At 42.9% G+C, this 18,754-nt stretch overlaps 1 protein-coding gene across 2 annotated transcripts in view; it reads left to right on the forward strand.

Moving 5' to 3' along the window:
• Positions 1 to 18,754, forward strand: part of KIF5C (kinesin family member 5C) — a 170,579-nt gene that overhangs the window by 109,027 nt on the left and 42,798 nt on the right. For both annotated transcript variants that reach the window (XM_004375369.2, XM_023730384.1), the window contains 2 exons: positions 3,191 to 3,339; positions 15,005 to 15,180. In XM_004375369.2, coding sequence (XP_004375426.1) covers positions 3,191 to 3,339; positions 15,005 to 15,180 — 325 coding nt within the window. The remainder of the gene's footprint in view (positions 1 to 3,190; positions 3,340 to 15,004; positions 15,181 to 18,754) is intronic.

Genomic DNA, 18,754 nt, shown 5'->3' on the forward strand with positions numbered 1-18,754 from the left:
TGCCTATTTTGTGTTACACTTGATTTTTCTAAGCGCCAACTTTCCTCATGGGTGTTATTGTTTGTTTTATAGACCTGTCTGATATTTGGTTGAAAGGTGAACTCCAGGAGTGGCTTCAGTTCTGAGTTAGAAGGGTGTGTAGGGGCCTTAGTCTCGGGAGTTCCTCTAGTCTCTGTCAGACCAGTAAGTCTGGTCTTTTTTGTAAGTTTGATTTTTACTTTACATATTTCTCCCACTCTGTCTGGGACCCTCTATTGTGATCCCAGTCTCTGGATAATTTCTGAACCTTTCTTCTCCCTGCTCTGTGCCCTGGAAGACTGACCCATTTGGACTACTACAATGGGCTCCCTTGCCTCTAGCTTCCAATTAGATCTGACCAATGGGCAGGCAACAGAAGGAGGGAAGAGACTGAGGTCGTGGTATTTATTTCCCAGCTCCCTCTCTGCAGGGTCACTTTGGGTCAGCTGTGTCCCTAGACCAAAAGCTGTTACAACTCCTGCCAAGCATCCTTCCCTTCTAGCTCCCTCTCTTTGTGCCCCCTTCAGCCCAAGTGTGGTAATGATGCCTGTCATCATCTGGGGTTCCACACTACCCCTTATTTTTTCAACATATACATTAAAACAATAAGGAGCTAACACTACGCACCTATTATCTAAAGAAAAGACAAAACAAAACCCTTTGCCATCGATTCAATTCCAACTTATGGCAACCTCAGGTGTTATAAAGTAGAACTACTCCTAGGATTTTCTTGGTTGTAATCTTTATGGAAGTAGATCACCAGGCTTTTCTTCCACAACACTGCCAGGTGGGTTTGCACCACCACCCTTTAGGTTAGTAGTCGAGTGCTTAACTGTTTGTGCCACCCAGGGACCCACACACCTGTTGTTGTTGTTGGTAGTTGCCATCAAGTTGACTCCGCCTCATGATGACCTAATGTGTGCAGAGTAGAACTGCTCCAAGGCTGTGACCGTTTAGAAGCAGATCACTAGGCCTGTGTTCTGAGGCGCCTCTGGATGGGTTTGAACTACCAGCCACCTGGCTAGTAGTTGAGCACTTAACCATTTGCATCACCCAGGGACTCCTATATACCTATTAGAATGGCTAAAATACAAAACACTTTATTAAACTCTCCCCAGGTTACCCAATTTGAATGGGATCACCCATTTCCTGCCAGAACCCTGACTAATACAAAAATGGAAGAAAAATAATTTTCTGAGAAGTTTGAGAATGAGCACCATTACATCAGGGATAACCTTGCTGGGTCTGCTCACAGAATGTACTTCTGGCTTAACTTCCTGGTATTATTTGAAATCATCAAGGGACTCTTTATGGTTTGAAAAGTAAGATTTTTGTAGCCTCAAAGCATACCCTTAAAATGTCCACAAGCATTTTAGCCATAGGTTATTTTTCACTTTCTGACTTAGTAAGTTGTTAATGGATGCTGCAGTGTTTGTGCTTGTAGCTGAGAAACATCCACGCCACCGCTTGAGGATGTTAGAATGGGAGGTGAGAGTGTCAAACCAGCACAGACTGAAGTAATAATAAAATTGCCGCCATCTGAAAAATGAGAGTTGAAGCACTTACTTCTGGGGACAGCAGCCTCAAGCTACAGTGAACCAGAGAGAATTATACTAATTATTAAGTGAAATCTTATGTTGAACTTGTGTAACTCCTCTTTTGACAGTTGGGTTATTCAGTTGTCTATGTTAGGAATTAATTTTTGGAATGATATCCATAGTGCTGGTGAGGATTGCTGAATTTCTTGCACTGAATAGAAATCATGTCTCAAATGTCACTTGCTAACAACGGTAATTAACCTGAGTCACACATCAGATAGTGCTGGCAAATATGATGGTACAAGAAATGCTGGGCATTGAAAATGATAAAGTCAGTAGCAAATAAAACGGGACAATTGCATATTTTTAGATGAAGTTTTTACCTTTTCAAAACTGCACAAGATTGAATATGTGTCCATTTGCACGCGCGACTAGTGAATCGCGTCTTTTGTTTCCCGTCTCACCTAGAGCTGCTGCTGCGTTTGCTTTCACCATTTGCTCCTTCCAGTTACTGGCTAACGACCAGCCGTGTGGCATCACAATCCCCCAGACCACAGGGTCTTAGAAGACCTTGTCATTCTTATATTAGCTGTGGCAAAATGTTGGCCATTAGACATGTTTGTCCCACAAATTATTTTGAAAAAATTTTTAAACTAGGAGATACAAATTTAAAAAAAATCTCAGTTTCTGGCTTTCTTTGAAAAATGGGGTGATCTGAAAACAGTGGGCCCTTCATTACTGCATTGTGACACTGGCTGTGATGGGGCATGTGCTCAGCAGGTAGCCATGGTTTCACCTGGTCTCCTCACTCATTTATGTGACCCACCTGACCCTTGAGGCATGTGTTGACATGTGTTCAGCATATAAGGGATGCTTCTAGTTACCAGATCTGATTCATTATATTAAAGATTGATTATATTATTTCCACCTGTTTATTGTTGATAGGAGAAACTGCAAACTCCAGGCGGGCAGAAACCGTGTCTCATTTGTCTTCGTAGATCCCCAGTTCTGGCACAGACTGGGTGTTTCATAAATATTTACTGAATTGAAAGGAAGCTGTATTTAGGAAGATGCTCTGGCAGTGGTGTGTGGGAGGTATTAAAGGAGGATGTTGAAAGTTCAAAAAAGGCAGTAAACCATGAGTCAGGCCTGAGAACATAGATTAAGATGGTGGCAGGGAGAATCGAGAAAGAGGAGACACTTAGAGACAACTCCAATAAAAGACTGTTGGATTTAGAGACAGGTAGGGGAGCCCTGGTGGCACAGTGGTTAAGTATTCAGCTGCTAACCAAAAGGTCTGCAGTTTGAATCCACCAGCTGCTCCTTGGAAACCCTATGGGGCAGTTCTAGTCTGTCCTATAGGGTTGCTATGAGTCAGAATTGACTCAATGGCAATGGGTTTGGTTTGGCAATGGGTTGGGCTGTGAAGCAGAAAAGGAAAGAGTGAGTTTGGAGCCTCAAGGAGTAGCGATGCCATTCATACAACTGGGAGGTAATAGATAAGTTACAGGACCGCTTCTGCTCCCCCATCTCAGCCCTTTGAAATGAAAGGAATTGGAGGCTTAATTATATTAATGATCCAGCAAATGCTGATAACTGTGCTTAGAATTTTTCCCTCATGTGTTTAATCCCAGAGCAAAGACCATCAAGAATACAGTCTCTGTGAACCTGGAACTGACGGCAGAGGAATGGAAGAAGAAATATGAAAAAGAGAAAGAAAAAAATAAGACTTTGAAAAACGTTATCCAGCATCTGGAGATGGAGCTAAACAGATGGAGAAATGGTAAGAAAGAATGAAGAGGAAGAATGAGACAAGAGCGTGCTACTCTTTTCCTGCGACTCTTGGCATCCTGGGAAATGTGAGGGAAGGAGGGATGAAGGTGAAGCTTGGTCTTGCCTGGGAACAATGTGTGGGAACAACCAGATGTTTCTCATTTCCTAGGAGAGCTCCTTCCCCCACTCCGTCACTTGGCTGGCATACATTGTCAGTGTGGGCATGTGACAGTTTGCAAGGTTGCCTTAATCTGTTTCCAATGAGATGTCCATCTATTACTGTCATTCACTGTTTGGTAGCCATAGTTGAAGTTTGGAGGCCAGTGCCTGAGACTTTGTGGCTCAGATTGCTTTTTTTAAAAAGAAAATGTCATTCTCTCCTTTGTGAGTTTTATAATTGATTTGGAGTAAGTCACCTCTGGCACATACTTGCTTTCTTTTTTGCATGCTTGTTTGTTTAGACCTCCTTCATGTTCAGCTTCTTCAAAGCCAGAAGTAGAAGGTTACTGATGAAAAATGGAGTCTTAAAGGCTTGTTTCGTGACTAGTTTTTTTTCTTCCCCTTATAAAAGTTCTCATTTCTCTTGGGAGAAAATATCTCATAGAGCTGACGTGCAGTGGGTGGGTGAGTTGTGGGTGAGGTGTTGAAGAGGGCTTTCCAGTTCCAAGCGCAGATGGAGTATTTCAGTTTAGCATTGTGACAGAGATCAGAAGGAAGATGTCTTTTTTACTGAAATGAGACGTGTGTGTGTGTGTGTGTCTGTCTGTCTCTCTGTGTCTGCCTGTAGGAAGATAGTGGGTAGTTAGAGGTTCTTCTTCAGAGTTTCTGCTGCTTTGTTCAGTGTTTATTCCAGGTGCTACAACAAATCTCGGCCTTGAGTAAGTGCGGGAGCCTGGGGCTGTTGTGCAGGGAGGTAGTACTGCCTGCTTGTAACTGCAGTTAACAGCAGATTGTCTTGTGATTATATGGTTGCCATTGCTCTTTGCTAGGAAGAGTGGGGTGTCAATGAGCTACTGTTTAATTGAAAAACAATTATGTGGCTAATGAGAATTTAAGAGAGGTACGAAAAATGACCTAGTAGCCTAAATAACACGATTCCTTTCATTTTGGAAGAATTTCTTGGTGCACGTTTGTTTTGAAAGCTGCTAGAATGACTGAATAATTCAGCACCTGGGGCTGGAGGACGATTCTTTGTGATTTGGCAAGAGTAGGAGAGCAGGTGGGGTGCTTGGCAAGGCTGGGAGCGGGTGGCCATATGAAGTTTTGTTCTATTTCTGGGATCCCCTGGGTCAGCACTCTGCTGGGCAACCGGGACATTCAGTAAAGCCTTTCGGTGAAGGGTGGGGGCTGGCCTTAGAGACATTTTGAAGTTGGCAACTAACCCTTTGTTTTTTTTTTCATATTTGTCTGTCTCTTGCAAAGCTCCAGCCCTCCAATTCTCTGTTCCTCATCAAATGCTGTCCTCTGGGGTCTGCCCCCTGCCCTGTTTGTCTGACGCACCTGTGCTAGCATCTCTTTTGGACACTAGTCTACCTCTGTTCTTGGTCTCTTTGTTTGGCCTCCTTACCATCATTTTAATTGTTTGTCCTGCTTCTATGCCCTTTCAAGGTGAGACCCTACATAAACCCTTCTTGTTATGTGCTGTTGAGTTGATTCCCACTCATAGCAACCTTATATGACAGAGTAAACCTGCCTCATAGGATTTCTTAGGCTGTAATCATAGGGAGCCCTGGTGGTGCAGTGGTTAAGCACTCCGCTGTTAACCAAAAGGTTGGTGGTTCAAACCTACCCAGCAGCTCCATGAGACAGAAAAGACTTGTTGATCTGCTGCCTAGGAAACCCTATAGGGCAGTTCTACTTTGTCATATAGGGTCGTTATGAGTCAGAATCGACTTGATGGCATACCACCACAACAACAATCTTCATAGTAGCAGATTGCTAGCTCTTTTCTCCCATGGAGCCACTGGGTGGGTTCAAACCACCGACCTTTCAGTTAGTAGCCGAGTGCTTAACCTTTGCGCCACCCGGGCACCTTACATAATTTGAGAAAACTAATGTACAGCTTCTGGCACATAATAATGTGCAATGAATGTTTGTTAAGTAAACATGTCACTGATGCATGTGCTGGAGATTAAAGGGAGTATAGTCAGACATGATCTCTGCCCTCATGGAGTTTACGGTCTGATGGAGGAGCTAGACTGCAGTCATCATCACACAAATAAGTGTGTGATGATAGTCAATGCTGCATAGCAAGGAGGAGGCATACAAGATGGTAAGAGAGTTATTACAACAGGGGGCTCTGACCTTGACTGAGAAAGTCAGTGAAGGCTTTCCCGAGTAAGCAACATAGACAGTAACATCTGAAAGAAATAGCAGCTAGCCAGGTGAAATTGGAGGTGTGAGGTGGAAGTGGGGGTGGGGGTGGAGGGACCCCTGTTTACTGAGGCCCTTAGGAGTGGGGCAGGAAAGCCAGTGTGGAGAGCTGGGCGGCGGGGGCAGGGGGGAGTGGTGGGGAAGTGGGTCACTGGCCTGAGATGGGCTGGCGGGGTTGACAAGGGCTATACTTTGCTGGGCTCTACAGTCCTTGTTCAGGATTTTGCTCATTATCTTGAAAGCTGTGAGAAGCTATGCAAGGTTATGAAACTGCAGATCATATAAGATTTGCATTTTTGATGATCCATTGGTTGCATTAGAGAATGGATGGGAGGGGGCAGAAGGAGGTACCAGGAACTAGGGCAATATTCCAGGGATGAGCTGATGGTCATTTGGATTGAGAGACATGACAGTAGAAAGGGAGAGAAATGGAAGGATCTGAGTGGCATCAGCAGGGTTTGGTGATGAGCTGGACATGGGGAGAGGGAGGTGTCAAGGACGGTATCGTTTTCTGGCTTGCTGAGTCGGGTGGAGGGCAGAGCTGTTCACCCAGAAACCCTGGAAAAGAACCAGACTTGAGGAGAGGGAGATGAGGAGGGGAATTTGAGGAGCCCGTGGACCATCCAGATGAAGATGTCAAATTAGGAGTTAAGTCTGAGGGTCTGGATTTCGGAAGGAGCTGTCAGAGCTGGAGAGAGGAATTTGAGAGTTGTCAATCAGCTGCTGAAGCTATAGGTTGTAGGGGTGAGGTTTCCTATGGAGAGAGGATGGGGAAGAAGAGAAGAGGGAAGAGACTGTTGAGGACCCCCCCCCCCACGCACAACCCCATCATAACTAAGTAGCTGGTGGGAGAAGGGGAGGCATTCTACAGAGCTCTTCTTTTCTCCTAAATGAACATTCACATTGTAAGTGTGGTTTCTTTTCTGGAGGCAAAAGTTTTTTGTAAAGAACCGACTGTAGTGGTGGACATTTCCAGCTGGAAGGAGGGTAGTGATGGGCGGTGAGACAGGTGGAGGCGAGGGGTGGTCCTTTGGCCGGCTATGACTACAGTGTTATCTCAAGGATTAACTGTGCATCACACGATGTGCCAGCGTACATCACATGTACATAGTGGGGCAAACAAAACCAGGCTTTCTGTTGTCTTTCTAGGCTGTGCATTTAATCGTTAAGTACCCTGTGTGGTAGGCATTAGTATCTGTACTTACAAAGGCAAGTAAAATGAGGCTTACAAAGGTTAAAAGACTTCCCGAGGTGACTCAGTCTGTGGTAGAGCTAGAATCTGAAGCTAGGGAGCCTGACTCCTAAATTTATTCTCTTTATGTTGTCTTTGCAGCCTACACATAGAGCTAGCCCTAGTCATTTGTGTTTAGGCCAATTAGATGAGTATGAAATGTACCACACCAAAAAGAAAGAAATGAATATGTACATACATACACACATGCATGTAAGAAGGGACTGGAAACTCTTGAGGGGTGTCCCTGTGCTCCAGTTCTCATTCCTTGTAGCAGAAGTTACAAGGATGGGGCTGGTTTGTGTAAACTAGAGAGCTAGGAATTTGAAAGGTGGACTAGAGAAGAGGCAGTGCCCTCCACTAAAATCCTGAGTGGTGGGATATTGCCAGCTTTCTTTTTAAATTTGACACATACATTGATTCTCAACTTCTAGGAGGCAGCTACTTAGTTCTCCTCAATGCTTCCTGGGAATTCATATTTCTACACTGTCATCTGAACGAGATCAAGGAGCCTTGTCAGTCCTATGTACTCTCCCCTGGGAAAGAGGTTTCTTGTGTTGCATGATGTGTTTATAATTAAAAAGTTTGACTGCTATCCTCCAGCCTCTGGGAGAGCCAGGATGAAAGAGTATAGCAGAGAAGGAGAGTGTGTGCTTTTTCCTACTTACTGTTATATAGAATGTGGTAGGAATACAAAGTCTGAGAAAGGTAAAATAAAATGGTGTCATAACTGCAAATACTTAAGAGAGTCTAAGCAGATAATATAGATGTGTGAAAGGAGGTATGTCTGATAAAATTGGGAGTGATGGGACTGAGCCACAGGAGAGGACATTCAAAAGTTATAAAATAAACCCTGTCTATTACTGGTTTTTTTTCCACCATCACCCCTGTCTCCTCCATCCCCAAGCCACCAATTTTCAACCCGTCCTAGCCTGATGGGTTACTTCCAGTGCAGGCCTGGCAGTCTTCTCCTCTGACTATAATAGCACCTTGATTCTCCGAATAAGGCTTGTGACTTGTAGCATATATGCTGTGTTGTTAATAGTTTCCATCTAGTCAGTTCCAACTGATGGCAGCCCCAGGTGTGCAGAATAGAACTGCTCTGTAGGATTTTCAAGGCTATCACCAATGGGAAGCAGATCCCCAGGCCTGACTCTCGAGGTGCTTGTAGGTGGGTTGGAACCGTCAACCTTTCAGTTAGTAGTCCAGCGCTTACCCGTTTGTGACACCCAGGTATATACCATAAAAACCAAACCAAACCCTTTGCCATCGAGTTGATTCTGACTCATAGTGACCCTATAGGACAGAGTAGAACTGCCCCATAGCGTTTCCAAGGAGCAGCTGGTGGATTCAAACTGCCAGCCTTTTGGTTAGCAGCCGAGCACTTAAGGTATATACCATAGCAAGGCTTTATTCATTTCTGACATTGCTGTAAGGCAGAATAGCTTTGGGCATGTGCATGGTGGCTTAAGGGAAGGCCACTCCTTGTTTTTATAAAGGAAAGAATAAGGAGAGCCACCCACTTGGCCTGGTTTAATTTTCTAGTGTGGCAGTTGGGGTCTTTGGTTCCAGGCAATGAGAACTGACCCCGCTTGGCTTAAACTAAAAAGGGAATGTATTAGAAGGATGTGACCCAGAAGCAGAGGAACGGCGGAGGAACCAGGCTCCGACAGGAAGAAGCTGGGGCTGCTCCAGGGATGCAGGCAGCAGGAGCAAATCACCAAGTCTCTTAAGGGGCTGTGCTGGAGTGAATCCTCTCCCAGTGTTTCTGCCATCCTTGCATCATTACATTGGAGATTCAGAGTCTCAGGAGAGAAGTAGGAGCGCTGTGCTTGGTGGTGTGCCTTGGCTGGGGAAGGACAGGGCATGCTGATATATTGTCCAGTGAAGACTGCACGCAGTTGGAGGGGTGTGTGTGCGTGTGTGTATAGGGTAATTCCTCTAAAGGAAGTCGGGCGCTATTATGAAAACGGGTGTTGAGTGGCTGAAAAACAACAAATGTCCACTACAATCTACTAGTGACATCTTGTGGGCTATAATTGATTGCCAGTCTTCAAATCTGGAGGCTGTACTTGGCACTTGTACCTCATGGAAATTTGTTCAGCCTGCATTCTTAAGGAACAGAGAGATGGAGTGGGGCAGTTGCCAGAAATAGGGTATTTTTTTTTAGCTCCATTGCCTTGTTGATTGTACGTGTGGAAATGACACGAACAGCCCTCGATGGTGGGGATAGATTTGGATGGGAGCAATATGCAGAGTGAATTATGGTTCCCAGTCACCCTCTACCCTCTATCTATCAAGAGCACTCTTGACGGGGTGGGGGACGGCTGGCTGAAGGGCCAGCTGTGAAGCTCTGAGGTGACTGGTCCATAGCTCCCTTGTGCTACCTGGCCAGTCTTTACAAGTGCTCTCTTCTCTGATACTTCTTTGAATCTTGTACTTAAAGTAACAACTTCTTCCAGGGGCTTAAGTCAGAATAAAGAGAACCTGAAAATCCAGGTGTTAGTAGTGTGCAGGGAAATGACTACTGTGTATGTGTAGGGTCTTTTGCATGATTAACTATTAAATAACAGAGTGGATGTAGATTTACCCCATCTGCTGAAGTCATACAAGGACATGATTTCATCACAGGTAGGCAAGGCTGGGAAGAATCGGCAGTCTCTAAAACAGATTTATTCTCCAAGTATAAAACCTGCCAGACTAGCATGTATGGTTCTGTAATTGGGTAAATCTGTAACCTGGTGTCTGAGCTGGGGCTTTGTGGAACTGTGGGGCCTCTGTAGTGGGAACCGTGATTTGCTATTTTAGTATTAAATCTGTAGAGGATGCTGCCCCCCTCTCCCTGCTTCCTGGATTCGTGATGCTAGTGGAAGCTCAGAAATTAGCATTTCATTTGAGAGGTCTAATTTGTTTGGTCCTCTTTTGAGAGCACAACCAGACACAATAATGGAAATACCGCTAGCAGGCTGATGTGGCCTGTTAAGGAGGTCATGAATGTAAAGAGGATGCAGAGTCCCGTGTGACCAGTTTATTAGAAAACAGCTCCAGAAGGGATCAGAGAATGTTTTAAGCTGCTTACGTTTTTAGGAACTAGGGTGAAAGATGCTATTTGCATGCAAAATAATTCCATAAAGGAATGATTTATTTTTTTTAGCGTCACATTTATGTGATGATATCTTGTACCCAGCTGCTCCTACCCATCTGGCAACCTAAAGATTTCCTTTTAGTTTGTTTGATACAGAAATTATCTACCATTAGATCTGCCACTAGGCCTGTTTAATTGGTATTAAAAGGAAGCACCTTGTTTGCCAGGTCTGCTGTGGGTTCTGGCGGAAGCTGTGAGTGACCAGCAAATCCTCCCTGCCTTGGAGTTGCAGAGAGAAGGCAATTACTTTCCTCTGTTCCCCAGAGGCTTTGAGGACTCGGAATTTATGGAAAGGATAACTAGCTTGTTGCTATTTCATGTGTGAAATTTTAATGAATTACTGGCAGTCTAATGATTTGGGGGTGGGGGTGGGGGTGTAGAAATAAAGGGCTATTTTAGAATTTTTAGCTAATAGTCCTAATGAGAATTTTTGGTTAATCTGTCATTCTTGTCTATTGCAATGGATGGATTTCTATTTTTTGTAGAAATGTTATGTATGCCCTCGGAGGGATTTCATTTTATAATTAAAATGTGCTACAAACCTTATAGGTAATGCTCCGAGAGGATGCTACTGTGTAAACACAAGTCTTTTTAGTCCTTAAAGGTGATTACATCTGACAATAGCAAATGCCAGGGTGCTTATTTAAAGAAGGGGAAGGTTTCTAGTTGAGGGGGTGGCGGAGAGCCTTTTATTCTAGAAAATCTAATGCTTTACAGTATAACCTCTTTTCCTTTAGCTAGCAGGTATGCGCTTCAGGGGATAAACTAGGAGAAATTTGTTTTTAATTCAAAGAAGTAGGATAAAAATAGATGCTAGTCTTAATTTGGTGGTCTTTTTCTCCTCCTCCCACCACAGATTTTAGGACAATATTTCTCCCGGGTTTGTTTTCAGCTGTCTTCCTTGTTCTAATCAGCTATTCCATAATTACCTTGTGGGGCTTCTCCGATGCTTGGTCCACTGCAGTGCAGGGAATATTCTCAATTAATGTGGTAAGATTGCCATGGAGACAGATTGCCTGGTGTCAGGTCTTGCATAGTGTTGGGAATTTACAATCCCCAGGCGTGTTTGTGAGCTGGACAGTGTGGTTACTGGGATGCTTCTGGAAGTCATTTTCTCGGTCCTTTGAAGGGCAGCGGTGTTTGCGAAAACCAGCTCTTGGTTCCTCTCTGGGCAGGAGCTGTGCTGTCCCACAGATGCGCTGCTTTTGTTCCTGCATGTTGCTGCTTTGTTCTTCTCGGTCTGAATAGCTGCTGCAGAAAATAATCCTGACTGCCTGACCTTTTGAATATAAACTGGGAAGAACTCGTTGTCAGATGTAGCTTTGTGGGAGACATGTTGGTGCTTTGATTCAGAGAATTGTTCAAGAGAAACCAGAAAGTCTGCTATAGGTTTCAAATATTGTTTCAATAATAATAAAAATTAATCTGAAAGAGACCTGCATGGCTACACTGTACTGTGTTTTGTTTTTGGAACTGAGCTCCAACCACAAAGGCATTGTGAAGACCCCAGAAACACTAATCTCAAAATAAATAAAAATAGTAATTTATCTGCAAAGCCTATAATGTTGATACTTGGACGGGGAGAGGAGGGGATTAAGAGTTGGACTTTAAATAATACCTTTTGTGCTTTTTACATACACTCTCTCTTCATTCATTTTTAGAACAACTCTGTGATGAAGGCATTAGTATTTCCTTTACGAAAAGCAAGCCAAGAGGTTAAGCAAGAGAGCGGCTTGTGATTAATTAGATCTGTGAAAAAGAAAAAGTGAGATCCGTGTCGCTGGAGATGTTTATGTGTAGTCTGATTATTTTCTGAGTGTGTTGTAGCAGTGTTGATTAGGTTGCTGGACCTCTATAATCTGACACAAATAACCTTAGTACACAGTAATGCTGCAGTGCCTCAGTGAGGGAGGAAGGTAGCTCTAGAAGGAGCCAGGCCTGTAACTTTTGGTTAGAGCAGGTTATAGGGAGTTCAGCCTTGGCCCATTCCCCTCCCAGATGAATTGAAATAAGGATTACACAGCTTCTTAGCTCACCCCACCCTTATTATATCACTACCTCTCTGGCCATTTGGAACTAAAGAACACAGGAAATGTGTCTCTTGCAGATGTTTTTGTGTCTTACCTCTGGACTTGAGGGTGAGTTGGCCTGTGGATAATAACGACCATATTCTGGTAGCTTTCTGGTTCAGAGGTACTAAGAGTTTCACCTTATCATGCTGAAGCTGGAAGAACAAATTTATACTGCACTCAGTTACCCCGGTCCCAAATTTCAGAAGCTAGAACTGAAGAATTAGAGACACAGCCACGATTCAAGTAAGGGAAGGATGTGTTAGTGGTGGATTCTGCTGGAGAGGGAACAGAATTGGAAGGGAGATGGAGAAAGGATTTTCAGGTTTTAGCGTATGCCCTATATTGCTTGAATTGTTTAATTGCTTACATTGAGAATGTGTTCTGAATTATTTGTGTGGTAAGAAAAAGGCCTATATGTATATTTTAAATTTTTAAATCCCTCCCCCTGCAAAAAAAATCTTTAGTAGGAACTGGAACACAGTGCTGCTTTTATAGCCCATAGATTTAGCAGACTGTAGATCCTTTAATTGGATGAAATCCAGCCTGCACACTAAGGTTGTTGATGGATGTTTCAAGCCAGGTACTGGAACTAAATGAAATATTGATTTGGTTCAGGTTCAGTTCGAAGACTACTCTGATATTCTGGTTTTGTTTCAGGCCAATAATTTTAGAAAAAGGCTTAGGTATATCTAAAGTTCAGCTTTAGAAGGAAAAAGGATTGGTTCAGTTTTGTATTCAGCAAATGAATAGTTACTTCAGATTTTGCTTCAAATTATTGCATCAAATGGAACTGTCATACAAAAGCGAAAGGTTGAGTGTTAATTGTACTGGACATGGAGGCATATCCTACCGTCTTGTCGGTTATCAAGGGAGATAATGCAATCATCATAAGCAGCAAAGCTAACTCATCTCAAAGAGTTTTGTTTATGTTGTGATACATGTAGTCAGGCACCACGTAATGTCTGTTCGGGCAACATCCAGCTGCATGCATCCACGGTCCCATAAAGTTATAGTAGAGTTCAGAAATCCCAATTGGAGAATGGGACGTAGCAGACGTAACCTGATGAAGCAAATGCAACAGCTTCCCACACACAAGTGTATCTCGTGTCTCTTGTATACAAAGCAGTTTCGCTGCCAGGCATATAATGGTACAGTACATGTATAACCTATAACACATATGTCTTAGCAGTCATAATAAATGCCTGTTACTGGCTTATGTCACTGTACTTTACTTTCTATTGTTATTCTGATGTAAACTTTCCCTACTTACAGATAAAAAGTTGACCGTATAACAGTGTATGGTTTGACTCGTAGGCAGCATTATCCAGTCCTGTGTATCCTGCGTCTCTTGAGTGTTGTAGCATTATTTCTCTGTTTAATTTTCTTTCAAAAATGTTACTGTGAAGTGTGTCATGGCTCCCAAATGCAGCAAAACCAGTGCTAGTGGTAGCAGCAGCAAGAGGCAAAGGAGAAGCATAGATTTGGAAGTGAAACAAAAGGTTATTAAACAACACGAAGGTGGAAAATCAGTGAATGCTATTGCTCACAATTTAGGCATGTTTGCCCAACTTCCAAATCACATAATGTCCTATTTCACAGAATGTTTCGTGAACATTAAGCAACACATGGCTGTATACAGTGTTCAGGGGGGTCCTTGAGGCACGATATATAAGAGTTAATGAAGCTATAAGATTAGGATTTTAGTTATTCTGTCATATTTGAGAAATGTTCTCTGGCTCAGGGCAGTTTTCCTGGGGAGTTTCCACAAAATGGATTTCATGAGCTGAGAGCTGGGGTGAGGCATGGAACATTGCAGACATTCACTGATTGTTACCAAATGAGTGTGAAGTTAAAGTTGATAGTAAACATTGTGATGGGAAAGTATGTTTGGTTTTGATTTGCTTTCCAATAAGATATTTTTAGAGATTCAGTTGGGCCATGCAGTTTTAATAGAATCCTTTTTATGCACTCTTTCTTTGCAAAGTGATTTTCCTGTTGGGGACAGCCATTGGCCAGCTTGAGAACTGCATCTTTTCCCTCAATTTCGATTTGCATTGTCCACTTCAGCAATGCTTTCTTTGAAGGCCATAACAAATGCTACTCTGCAGACAGAGAAGTGGCATGCGGGGTCTCTACAGGATATTCTAGATTGTCTGTTTTTTTCGTTCCTGGGACTATCTGACATCGCAAGAAATTATTCTGTTTGAACTCTCTAGCAGAGCCAATTAGTTCTGACTTCCTGGGGGAGAGAGGGGTAGTGGAATGTGTGTCGGTGCAGCCCCAGTCAGAGTCCTTGGGCACAGGGATACCCTAACTCCCTGCTGCAGATTCAGGGACCCTCCAATTCAGAGGGTTTGGGGCCTAGAGTGTTTTTTTAAACAATGGTGAATTAGTCCCTTGATTTGGTTGTTTCTATTAATGAACTGGTAACATAATTAATTGGTAATTAGGATGCCTCAGAGGCCTGTTTCCCTTTGAATTATTCACTGGAGAGAAAATGATTCTAGTAAAGCCCCAGCATATTCATCCCCAAGGAGAACAAAATGAATGCAAAAAATCCTGGATTTCGCTGCAAGTTGGAGTAGTTAAGAGCTTGTGTGGTTGATGGAACCAGTTGATTTAAGTGATTCATTGCGAGGGGTGGAGGATGACATAGTCCTATCTTCCTTAGACTAGTTTTGGTCAATTAACTACAACCTTTCTAGTCAAATAGAAAGAACACAAAGTATAACTCTATATACAGCTCTTTATTATGTCCTGTGTCTTTTTCACCGGGAGTAACTATAAACCACTTCCTTGAGCGTTGCATGATGAATTTCTTTACTTACCAACTCCTTTTGGCCATGTTTTGTAGGAGAAGCTGTGCCTGAGGATGAACAGATAAGCGCTAAGGACCAGAAGAACCTGGAGCCCTGTGATAACACTCCCATCATAGACAATATTGCTCCTGTTGTTGCTGGTATCTCCACAGAGGAGAAGGAGAAGTATGATGAGGAGATCTCCAGTCTCTACAGACAACTAGATGATAAGGTAGCCAGAAACTTACAGTCCTTACTCTAGTACAGAGACCAAGATGGCAGGTCCCTGACCTTTTGACCATAAATAGTTTCAAGCCCTGTGAAACTGATAATAGGGCTAAAGACTGATCTTGATGTTTATCTTCCTAATACCTACCCTAGCTCTTTATTGTATAGACTCAGGGTACTTGATTCATATGGAATGTAAATTTGATTGGAAAAGTGGGGTGTTGGGATAGGCAGACAGATGCTATTTAGGGTCTTCTAGAAATTGGACTGGACCTGATTACTGCATGCAAGTGTGAGTGTGCATGATCTTTGTTTAATTCTCCCTTCCTTTCTTCTTTGGGCCTATCTCTCACCACTGGAAACTCCAACAGTAGCCTCGGCTACAGGGGCAAGTTTGGTGACTCCTAAAAAGTGTGTACTTGAATCTTGTAGCTCCAAGGCCCTGAATTATGAACCATCAGAAGTGATATGTGGTCTGATTGCTTCTGCCCTATCCTTGAAGCTGCTTTCAGGGGCATACTCAAGAGAGTAGTTTGAACATGCTGATTAGAAATGTCCAATTTTATAGCAAACTTTTGGCACTCAAATAATTGTGTAAATGCATAAGTTAGAACAGAGAGAAGGAGACCTTGGAGAGCATTGTGTATTGGCTGTCTTCAGTGAAAGATCGAGTTAGGAATCTCAGAGGTATAGGAAATTAAATTGATATTTCACATGATGTTGGCATATTGCCCTTGAAATATTCTAAATCCTTTTAGTTCATTTCATCAAGGTGGCTGATATTTTTAGTCTGATTTAATCTTTTCTGCTGTGGTTTTAGCTCAGAGTGCTTGGTGACACCTCTGACTTGGATGAAACAGCTTTGTTATGTTAACATCACCATTAATCTTATGGGCCTCTCTCTTTGGGGTAAAGCTCAGAGTCTGGTATCACCTTTACAAGCTGAATGAGAGTGGTGACCTTAAGGAAGCCAGTTCTGCTTGTTTGTGACTTTGAGTTTGCATTATAACTACAGTCACCCAGTAAGATATTCATACCCATGGAAGCTGAGTTAATTGCCCTGTAGCACAAAGAAAAAGCAGATCAATAGTAAGTTTAACGGTAATATGCAATTTCTTGATTTCCCCAAAGAACTGCTCTTGTTTAAACAGTAAAGAAGATGCCATACTGCTGTTTTGGTTTTTTATCACTTCTGAGTTTAGAATTGATGGGATCGTTTTTAATAATCCCCAGAGAATCCTGGGTGAGAGGTGTGAACCAGAATCTGTATTCTCTTCTCTATGAATAGATGTCTGACATTGTTGGAATTGGGATTATTTATCTGGGTGGCATGAAGAGCTTTCAGAGACTTCAGACTAAAGGCTCAAATCTAGTTTTTGAAATGTAGTGATGAGGACTGAACTCAAACCAAAAAACCAAAAAAACCCCAAACCCGTTGCAGTGGAGTAGATTCCGACTCCTTGTGACCTTATAGGATAGAGTAGCAGTGCCTCATAGGGTTTCCAAGGCTGTAATCTTTATGGGAGCACATCTTTTCTCCTGAAGAGCGGCTGGTGGGTTTGAACCACTGACCTTTTGGTAAGCAACCAAGCACTTTAACCAGTGTGCTACCAGCGTTCAGACTGAGCTCAGAGATTAAAATGCTATGTCCTGGGGCATTCAGTTGGTAGCTGACAGAGCTGGCCCTGGAGTCTCTACCTCCTGATGACCAGCCTAAGGAATTTTCTGTCATATCATTTTCCTTTAGCATATGCCATGGAAACTCTGTAAAGAACACATTTCTAGGATAGCAGTTGTGGTCTATTGCTGCCACTTCTGTCCTCACAGTGTTTTGCTGAGAGATCTGGGAGGGAGCTGAGCCCGGAAACCTCAGCTATGGGAGGCACCAAAGCTATTGGTTGGACCTTAGTATCTCTATCAAGGACTGCCTGATTATGTCTTATCAGCTGTCATTTCTGTTTGCCCTCCTCGTGAAGGTTCTAGAAGGTATTTCCATTCTTTTGATGATGTCAGCTGTTTCATATTTCTGAGAATACATGAATTGGAACATGGTGTCTTCACAGATTATAGAGTGTTAGAACTGAAAGTATCTGGGTCTAGGTGAGAAAACTAGCCTAGAGTGGTTACATGACTTATGCAAGTTTACATTGCCTGTAAGTGGCAGAGCTGGAATGAGGTTATACCTCTTCTGACTTCCAGTCCAGTGCTCATCTCATTTTGGCCTTAGCCCTCTAAATGAGGAAATTGTTGACCTGATGAATCTATTTAGAACGTGGTGGAAGAAAGAAGACATTGTTACCTCCCAGCTGTTCCCTCTCTATCTGTGTTGCCTTCCAGGGTTGCTAGGACAGCTACTCTCTCCAGGCATGCCATGTAATAGAAAGCATGCACTTTGGAATGAGACCTGTAATTCAGTAATGCTGAGACCTGGGTTGGGGGGGCCCTGGTGGCACAGTGTCAAGCATTTGACTGCTAACCAAAAGAGCAGCAGTTCGAATCTACCAGCCACTCCTCGGAAACCATATGGGGCAGTTCTGCTCTGTCCTATAGGGTTGCTATGAGTTGGAATCCACTGGACAGCAACAGGTTTGGGTTTTGGTTTTGAGACCTGGGTTGATACCTAACCTGCTGAAGATGTCTTTCTTGTCTATAAAATGGGGATAATACCTATTACTTTAGAGTCCCTGGGTGGTGCAAATGGTGAAGTGCTCAACTACTAAACAAAAGGTTGGCGGTTTGAACCTACCCAGAGGCCCCTTGAAAGAAAGGCCTGAAGATCACGGCCTTGAGAACTTTATGGAGCAGTTCTGCTCTGTACACGTTGGGTCGTCATGAGTTGAAATTGACTCGACGGCAACTGGTTTGGGTTGTTTTGGTACCAGTTACTTCAAAAGGTTGCAACGGAGTGTCAAAGTTTCTAGTACATAACAGATGTTCAGTAAATAGAATTGCCCCTGTAGGGTTTCCAAGAAGTGGCTGGTGTATTCGAACTGCCAACCTTTTGGTTAGCAGCTGAGCTCTTAAGCACTGTGTCACCAGGGCTCCTTAAGAAATTTTAGTTCCTGTCTTTCCTCTCATTCTTCTCCCTTTTGGGTTCTGTTTGCTGAAGGGAGAAGCCGCATCATATGTAGTATCGTAAGTGTGGAGGTGCAGAAGTAGGCTGAAAGAAGAGTTAGAAGATGAACAAGTTGGCTGTTGGCTCTTTGTCTCATGTTCCTGGTGTCTCCTTGATACTATTATACATAAAGTAGATATATGAAAGGAATCCAGTTTAAGTAGAAATACAAGTTGAATCTTATTTCACTGATTAGCATTGCAACAAAAACATCTTTATAATTAAAAGGTTTCTGGTGACCAATTGACAACTTACCTATCTCATGTAAATTCTAGCACAAAAATATTTACTGAAAAGTGCTTTGAAATCTGTTATCCATGGACTAGATATTAATAGTCAGCATCAGAGTGAGCATGTTGTAACATATTCTAGAAGATGTACTTGAATGTATAGGTATGGACTGAACAGCACTCCTTATTCTGAAAGTCTTGAAAAAATGTTTTTTTTTTTTTTTTTTTTTTTT

This window comes from Trichechus manatus, unplaced genomic scaffold (genome assembly GCF_000243295.1).
Source record: "Trichechus manatus latirostris isolate Lorelei unplaced genomic scaffold, TriManLat1.0 scaffold00036, whole genome shotgun sequence".
Taxonomy (NCBI): Eukaryota; Metazoa; Chordata; class Mammalia; order Sirenia; family Trichechidae; genus Trichechus; species Trichechus manatus.